A 9,588-nucleotide genomic window follows, 5' to 3' on the forward strand; every position below is an offset into this window, starting at 1 on the left:
GGCCTCAAAGGCTTGTGCCCAAAGATCTGTTGGCAAGCTTAGCCTAAGTCCAGTTTTTGATGTTTTACAATGCGTTTTACTGTTATTGTATTGAAGGGAGATTGGAAGGTAACTCCTGGCTTGCGAGTCCCGCTGTGTCTTGATCAGAAGGAAGCACATCAATGCCCAGTCTCTTGGAAGAGTTTCCTCTCACTCTCTCCTGACCACTCTGTTCAAGCTAATGCTCTCTTCCCAATGCCAATAGCAGCAGGAAATGTTAAGTTGAATAAATTATGGCTATTTTAGAGCCCTGTTTATCTGCAGAGTCCTTATCAATAGGTTCTGGTAGACAGAAATTGGAGAGACAAACATGTTCAGAGCAAAACTTTATAGACTAAATGCCTCGGAAATATAGCAAGAACCAATAGATGTACTTGGCTGAAGTGCATACTAAGTGAAATGGAGAAAAGAAGGAATGCTGTACTTGGTTGCTATAAGGCCAAGAAATATAACATATTCTGGTATACATTTGGAGCCTGTAAGCATTCTCAAAATAGAAAAAAAAAATAGATGACTCGGATTAATTAAATTTTTGCAGGAAAACAATTTTGGCTAAGCGAAAAAAATTTGATGTTCAGGAGCAGAGAGCTTAAAAAAATTTAAGACGATAACAGCTTCATCTATTAAATCAACATCATCATGACATTCTATAAATCAATCACACACACACACACACACACACACACAGGAAAGCATGGAAAAGCATGTCTAATGGATGACACCACCTATGAAACATAACATATCCAGGCAGCAGAAGGCAGTTAAAGCAACACAGATTTCATTATAAAGTATTAACTTAGAATTTTCTTGCTCTGGATAATTTTGAATAAAGTACACCCTGAATGCATGGTGGGGTATAAAACAGACAACTATGACTAACAAGAAGAAGAAACTCTTGATTTGGGCTCTGTACTCTTGATGGGCCCACATATCAGGCCAATAGGCTTTTATCAAACGAAGAATGACAGGCAGCTGTATCAGAAAGAGGACCAGAACTGTTGTCATCATGATGACAATTATGGAGTAGTTTATAATGATGATTTCCCTGCGGTTGAGAGATCTATGAAACTCAAAGCATCGCTGCTGTTCTGTGTAAGTTGGATCTGTGCCATATTGTAAAAAAAATATTGGTAAAAAGATGAGGCTTCCTGCCATCCAAACAAGAACACTTAGAACCACAGCATGGAACTTTTGCAACTGCTGCGTTTGGAGCTTCCCAAAATAGATGAGCAACCGAAGTACGACAATGGCCACATAGAAAACAAAGGTAAGGTACATATGACCATATATGATGCCACTAACCACTCGGCAGGTAAAAGACCCAAGCTTCCAGACTGCTGAGAGGTAGTAGCTGAGGCGGAATGGCAGGCTGAGGAGGAGGAGGGAGTGCATCACAATGATATTAATGATGATCGTGGCAATCGCTGAGTGGCTCTTTCTTTTGAACATCATGTGTGACATCAGAACTGCTCCCGCAGTGCCTCCGAATAAAACCACGCTGTAGGCTGTTGTCAGAATTGCCCTGCAGTAGGCGTCGCAGAACTGTCTTGCAGGAGGCATCACCACGCTTGAGCCATTTGACACAGTGGTTACATCCATCGAGTCCATGGCTTCTCGTGAAGAAATCAGATCATAAACTGCCAAATCAAGAGTTTTACAAAATTATGATTGACGTACTGAAACCATGCAGTCATGTGCAAATATTGAACTTTTCAATCCCCCGAGGATTCTTTAAAAACATTGAAGTCATACAAAAGAAGTACTGTTGGAGATTCCGTTCAGTAATTCAAACATACCAGAGAGAAGAGTGAGTGAAATTAAATAACAAAGTTGTGTCTATTTGAATGTAAAGCTCAGGGCTGTGTGCCTAGGTGTTCTACAAACAGATACACTCATGTACACCTATCAGGACAAGTGGAGTATCATGAGAGAGAAATGTCTACATCAGAGGTAAAACTTAGCCCCAAACATGGGTACTCACACTTGTGTGCATGTATACTCATACATGTGCCCAACCGTGTGGAGGTCAATTAGGAAGGTGGATCAGGTTACATTTGAGATTATTTTCTGGGAGCAGTTTTTGAGCAAAAAAGCTCCCTAGCACATGCTCTTCCCTGGACCTCTTTCCGATTAAACCTGGGAGCTTTCATGCAATGGTTTGTTAGGTTTTGCTGAAATGCTATTGGAGGATGGTTTGCTTGGTTGGTATTTAAGTTTTTCAAGCGTGGGAGCATGAAGCACAGGTACACTGTCAGGTGGCTTTCAGCCATCCAGCAAGTACAAGCAGTGCAATTCTGTGTTTAGGGGCTGAGGAGAGGCATGAGCCACTGAGGTTTCAGTGGATCCCGCTGTGGAGGGAGGAAGGCTGTGCTGGCTGCAGTGAATAGTTATTTAGACATTCAGTTGACTAGATTGCTTCAGACAACTTTATGACTAAAAAAAAAAAATCATGATTTTTAATATTAAGCCATAAGAGGAAATTTTAGGTTTTAACTTCTACTCATGATAGATAAATAGGATATTTGAAACTGTTACTGCGTAAATGTGCTTAATAAATACCCTGCTATTTTAAATGATGACAATTTCTCAAGACCTCTGTTTTAGCATTACGAGGCTTAGGTATTGGTGGCTCTAGCTTCCTTCACTGGGTCTGAAGCCTGTCCTCAGGTGCCTCTCGTCTACCTGTCGAGAGGCAAACTAGAATCATTTGTGTCTAAGTGAGAAGTCATCTACAAAGATGAGATTTTTCTTGGAAAGAATAGCTATGTTTTTGTTTTTAATTCAGTTGACTCTAGCAGAGTTATTGCCCTCAATAAGATTTTATGCTAACTTAAAAACATTACAACTTCCACAAAAACCTAAGTGTTTATAGTCAAAATAAGCATTTTAATGAACTAATACACTAAAAAATATATATTTGCCTGCTTTTATGTGAAACAATTTCATATGACATTAAAATCAACAATTACAATGCAATTTAGTGTTTGAATTTTGATTTTTTTTTCAAATCTAAGTATACAATTTAAGATTAAAACTAATTTAAAGCAGTTATGAAATTTATATGAATTTTGAATTTAATTTGAAGTTAAGCCTAAATTCCAGCGCAGCTCCACAGCTTCAGTGAGCATGTGTTCAGGCAGAGGACAGGATCTGGAAAAAGACAAGCAGCTCTGCCGCTGACAAGCAGCTGCTTCACAACTGAACAGGTAATTAAACTTCCCTCTAGCTATAAAACGTTGGGCGATGCCTCTCTTCAAGAGTTATTTTGCATTGAGTCCATAAAGGAAATCAAAATCATGACTTTTGCAGGAAAGGACTTAGAAACACCACATGTCAGCAAGCAGAACCTGGACATAAAATAATCTATGTGTGCACAAATACAACTATGTCTTGGTGTATAAATGTGTGTGTGTGGTAAATCACGAAATCAGAAAAGACAGCATGACAATAGGGAAAGAGATCCAAAAAACAAATTAAAAATAGAAAGTGTTGTATTAAAAAAAAAAAAGGTGGACAATTTGAGGGAAGAGAGACAGCCAGACAGAGGTGAGCAGAGGAGACGAAAGACTGCAGTGGAGGAGGGGATGAACAAGAACAATGTAATGATGTGCGTGTATTAAAATGTTGCAAAAAAAAATGTTGCAATGAAATATAACTTTGTGTGCTAACTTACAGGCTAATAAACTGATAAATAACCTAGCAGATTTTCTGACATCTTATCATTTCCTCCTCTACAACACACACAAAGACGTTTAACATGACACAAAAGACCCTACCCCGCCTTTTGTTATTTCTCTGGAACTTTCTATGTTTTCTCTCAAAATTTTACCTCGTGACCATAACCCCATTTCTAACATAACCCTTCAAAAGCCCATAATTAGTTCTAGGTATTTCTTTGCTCATGAAAATCAAGTACCGAAATATTTAGATACTCCTTCCACCAGAAAACCAAACAGCCACCAAAAGTGCTTACCTGCTCCTTCCCAGCTTTGATTGATTCTGGTGGAAAACAAACAAACAAACAAAACTCAAGGCACATTGGTCATTTGTTGGTCTACGTCAGAGCAGGCAGGAAAAGCAGTTGCTGTAAGCAAGACTACCTTAACAGTCATCAACAACCCATGAGTGGAGTGACGAATGTAGGGACTAGCTCAAGCCTTGCACTGAGGGCTCAAGAAGTCCAACAGCCAAGATGCAGAGTCGTGATAAAGAAGCCCTCTGTGCTCAAATGGACATTTATCTACACAGCAGGACAGATTCTAAACTGCTCCTCAGTGTAGGCTTTGTTTTCACTCCCAGTGACTTACAATGTAAATTGAAAACCGTGGAGGGATTTTCCAATGCAGTTTCTGATCCTACTTTTATGTACCACCCCAAATGTTCCATACTCAGAATAAAAACGGTATGGGGAAACACTTTCTGGACAGCTGTCTCACTGTCACCTCACATTCTACCGTTCATGGGCTGCTATTTGGAGATGTGATTCCTGTGAAGATCTGCCTTCTGCTGATGGAGCTTCTACTGAGGGTTTGCTTCTCCCAAAGGTCCCATCTTCTTACATGAGAATTTCTCACCTTCTGTCCTAACCTCACAGACATCTTTAGCTGTCCCAAGACATATTGTAAAAGAAGTGTAAACTTAGTACCACAGAAAGATAAACGGGGCCAATACACCTTTGATGGGCGCAGGCACATCCGCCAGCAGTCATACCGATGTTCAGCTACAGAAACTAAAATCAACTGAAATGTCATTGTCTGTAATGCAAGCTCATCGTGGTCTATGATCATGAAGGGAAACTATCTTCAAATTGTGCGTGAAAAGATAAGCATCACCTGTACCCATGCCGTCTGGGTGTACTCAATCATCCAACAGTGCTCATTACTTTGAAGGTGTGAAACAACAGAATCTGCTTGTAATCTATAGGCCTGCCTGCTTAATTATTTGAAAAAAAATGTAAACAAAAGACAAAAGTTTGACTCTTCCTAAGAAAATAAAATTTTAACCAGCTCAACTTGGCTAGAAAAAAAAATATCACATGGAAACAATTTTCAACCAATTTTAAGCAACTCCTTTTAAGTCAAATTAATTCATAAAATACAAAATCTGGGTCACAGCCCAGATTTGGATGTATTAATGTGACAATCTTTATTTTTCAAATAAAACGCGTTTTCGAATCTGTAGGCTAAAGTATGTTTCCATAGAAACGGTGCTATGTTTAGAGGTTGCTTGTATGAGGAAGGAAAACTGGGGAACAGGTTAGTTGCAGCCAACAGCAGGAAATAAAATAAAACAACGGTCACTGAGAACTATGCAAACCTAGTGCTTAGGCTGAAGGCACGGATTTCCGCTCTAATGTGTGCAAGGCCCTCCACAGCAGGGAAAAAACACAGCAAGCCCAAACAGGCTCCACCCACAGGCAGCTCCAGCCTTTTCTCCATGCAGTCACGGTAACTTCAAAGAGAAACAACAGATCCCCAACAAGGCAGCCTCGAAGTGATTTACTTTGGGATTATACAATCTTCTTAGGCAACTGAAACTCACAGATGAGGACATTATCACAGGCGGCAGGACCAGTTAAGGGCAGATAAGGGGGGAAGCCATGGTTCTTGTTCTAAAATATCACATCCACTCCACCAGGATGCACATGGTAAGAGGGTTTTGTTAGTGTAACAGTTAATGCATTTTCTACTGTTTATTTTATTTTTTTATTTCAGTTGACCTGCATTCACTATACAAACAGGATGCTTTCTTTGACATTTTAATACATGCATATTGTGTATTTTTCTTAGATTTTTTTTTCCAGAGTAACTTTTCTGCTGTTCTTTCTCCTGTTTCATTACCTCCTTCCTCCTAAAGGCACAGGCTATATTTGTATTCAGAGAAAACACAGTGTTAGTCTTTCTGAATCCAGCTTATTTCTCTCACCATAATGATTCTGAATCCCATTCGTTTCCCGTGACTGAGATGACTTTATTCTTTATTACTGAAACACTATAGTGTATACACCTGCATTTTCTTGATCATTCATCTGTTGGTCAGCATGTAGGCTGGCTCACCCTCCCGGCTGTTGTGAACACTGCAGCTGGAAAGGAGGTTACACAAGCATCTCTGTAGCTTGATGGCACAGACCCCTTCCAGTGAGTGCTCAGAGTGGTATATCTGGATCACATGATCTTTCTACTTTTAGCTTTTTGATGGACCTCTACCTGGATTTCTATGGTGGCTGCGCCAGGTTCATTTCCCCTTGGCATCCCTGGTAGCGTTTTTCAATGTTTTCTTGAGGACTGTGGAAAGTTGGAGATTGTCTTTGAAACCATGGTTTTGGAATGTAACTAAACATTCCTCTAGAAATACTTTTAAAATCCTAGAAAGTAAAAATTCCTGTTTTAAAGACTTAATTATTTTTATCCGCATGTGTCTATGAGTGTATGCCCATATGGATACAGGTACATATGGAGGCCAGAAGAAGTGCTGAATCTCCTGAAGCTGGAGATTTCAGGCAGTTACAAGCCATCTGACATGATGCTAAGAACTAAACTCAAGTCCTCAAGAATAGCATTACATCCTTTTAACCATCAAGCCATCTCCCTAGCCCTCAAACTTTGTCTGAATTGTCTTTCCTAACCTCATAGGCTGAAGTTTGACATGAACATTAATTATTAGCCTGAAATGTTTCAGAAGACAAAGTCAATACGTCCTCATCAGGTACATACATGAATCAGATGTTGCGAGAGGACCTACTGTGTACCCTTCTATGGAAGATGTCTTTTGAGATGTCCATGGATGGGTTGTCTCTGCTCCTGAAAGGATGGGGTGGGATTGTCCACCATCTCTATAGTTCTTCACCTGCTGCTGGAAATGTCCTTGGGCAATTGGTAACAAAATCAGAAACTACTCAGAGTCAAACCTATTTACATTCTTGCATTGTAAAGTCCTGGAAAGTGGACACTAGGTCATCCTGAATACTGGACGCAGTGTAGGGGACTTCAAGCCCCCTCCACACCTGCATCTGTGTTTTTTTTTCTATTCATTTACTTTTTTTCTCAGGGTATGTGCACATTCATTCTGCCTAATGCTCTCATAGGCAGAAACAAGTTTTCTATTATAAAGATAAGAGATTAGGAATGAGAAAAATAAAGATTAATTCCTTCTATTCTCTCTGAAGATAAAAGCTGGAGGAAGCCCAGTGTGTGTCTAACTCCTCTTCCCAGGAAGATGCCCCAGACCAGAACTTGTCAGTATTCTTAAGAGTCAATCAAAGTCTTATTTTAAAAAGTGTATACTCTTGCTGATTTTCTAGCATATGGAGATTCAGGTACTAAAACCACAGCTGGTACACAAAAGTCTTTGGAAGTCAAGAGTCATGGATTCTCATCTTTAAATATGTGTGCATGCCTACCTTGCTCTCTCCTTTTTGGGGCATCACACAAGCAGATTTTAAAACCAGGCAGAAACTTATTTGGGGAAAAAACTCTGTACTAAACATGCACACATTTTAGTATCATTATTCTCTAAAACCATAACTATTTAGATAGCATTTACGCTGTAGTAGGCATTGAATAGGTGGAAATGAGATAATGATAGGTTAATACCACCCTATTTTATATAACAAGAGACATGAGAACCTTGGATTTTGGCATCAAGGATTCCTTCAGGAACAAGTCTTCCATGAGGACTGCAGGCTAGCTGGGTAACTTCCTGGCAGAGCATTGGTTCCTTACAACTAAAAAGAAAACAAATATAGTGTTAATTTTTACTTCTGTGTGTATGTATGTGTGGCATGAGGGCAGTGTATGTGTGTGATATGTGTGAGTGTACGTGTACAGGTACCATGGAAGTCAAAAGACAACCTCTGGTGTTGGTCCTCCATTTGCACCTTGTTTGAGACAGGGTTTCTGTTGTTGTTAGCCACTGTGTATGCCAGGACAGCGAGCCAAAAGGCTTCAGGGCATCTTCAGGGCATCCTCATGTCTCCACCTCCGTTGACATACTTTCTGGTGACTCAGACTCAGTTCCTCACATTTGTGTGGCAGACGCTTGACCCACTGAACCATCCCCTCAGCCTAAAAAGAAAAAGTTAAGTAGAGGAAGAGAGAAATTCGAGATTAGAGGTGAAGAAAATCTTTGCTGACAGAAACAGATAGGACTTCCATTCACGGGATGGTGTGTCGTGTCAGCCCTTGATTTTTCTGCAGCGGGGCTTCCGGCACTGAACCCTTGGCACCTTCTTCTCTGCTTGGAGCGGTCTTTTTCTCTGCTCTGCAAGTGAGACTGACGTTTGTCATTCTGTTCTCACTGATGTTACTTCCTTCCCCCCTCCCCCCGCCAACAGTCACAGTGTTGGGAGTATGCTTGGGGGTCTGTCACACTGGCCTGTTCAATTTCTTTATGTATGATTCCCACGTGCAGTTTTGTGGTTTATTGCCAGCTTCTCTTCTCCTGAATCACTCTGCCCTCAGTCTCTATGACTTGGCCTTTGGCATTTTACAGTGTGAGTCAGTGTCAAAATTTTGGGAATTAGGAGTGGTGGCTTATCCACCAGGCTCCTAAAGATACACTTCCTAGGACCTTAAGCATACTGCTTATTGTTTCCCAGTGCTCAGATTAGCATAGAGCATAGCATTCCTATACTGATTCAATAATGTAAATGAATGTATAACTGCATGTGATCTTTCAAGAGGGGAAGTTGTGGGATACTCTTTTTTTGGTGATGATTTAATAATTTTGATATTTTTTTGTGAAAAATATTTTCAGACAATATACTTTGATCACGTTTTCCCCTCCCCTGACTTTTCTTCATTTCTTCCCACCCAGCTTCATGTTGTTAAGTTCCTCATTTTACAGGAAGGAACTGAGCTGCAGAGGCAGCTTGACTCCAAGGTTGAACAGACTTACTTGCCTCGGAGGCTTCCAAATCCATTTTCCCTTAGTGACTCACACTGCTGTCCAAGGTAACAATCCCAAAGGCACTATAGCAGATGCTAGCTCCATATTCTGTCTTGAAGGCTACTATATCTCTTAACATTTGGGAAGCACCCTAGAACATGAACATTTCCGGTAAGTAAGGAAATGGGGAAGTATTGTATTCAACAAAGACTTTTATGATTCTTTTCTATTTCAGATCCTTGAATGTTAGGGGAGAGTCGTCCCTGTGCCTTAGGGCTCCAGCCTGAGAAAAAACAGCTCACCTCTTAAAGTGACTGTAGGATTTGTTAGTTCCTTTCCTCTTTGATTCTATATTAAAGGAAGACATTTCCTCAGAGAAGAGCACATGAGAGGAATGGACAGTTTAGCTAACACATGAGATATAGCATCGATCAAAAGATTAACTCCAACAGTTTCCTGAGATGCCAATGATCTTGAGATTTTACTATCTAGAGGGAGTTCAGTTGGAGATATGATTCACAATATGTCCGATTAATATGACAAGAGAGAGTTGGCCTAAAGTCACAATGCCTTCTTAAGGGTATGATAACACCCAGAAGTGTCTAGAATACAAACAGATGTATCACTGTAGTGCTTTAAAAAAATACCCAACCGAAAATAACA

General features: G+C 40.2%; 1 protein-coding gene across 1 annotated transcript; it reads right to left on the reverse strand.

Annotated features, from left to right (window-relative positions):
* Positions 1 to 747: 747 nt before the first annotated feature.
* Positions 748 to 1,647, reverse strand: LOC110553992 (probable G-protein coupled receptor 141). The gene has a single exon (XM_021646310.1). It carries the CDS (start codon positions 1,645 to 1,647, stop codon positions 748 to 750), a length of 900 nt encoding a protein of 299 aa, XP_021501985.1.
* Positions 1,648 to 9,588: the final 7,941 nt, after the last annotated feature.

Source organism: Meriones unguiculatus, chromosome 19 (genome assembly GCF_030254825.1).
Source record: "Meriones unguiculatus strain TT.TT164.6M chromosome 19, Bangor_MerUng_6.1, whole genome shotgun sequence".
Lineage (NCBI taxonomy): Eukaryota > Metazoa > Chordata > Mammalia > Rodentia > Muridae > Meriones > Meriones unguiculatus.

Excerpts from the sequence above, each read along its gene's own strand:
- LOC110553992 (XM_021646310.1), bottom strand. The coding sequence starts at position 1,647 with ATGGACTCGATGGATGTAACCACTGTGTCAAATGGCTCAAGCGTGGTG.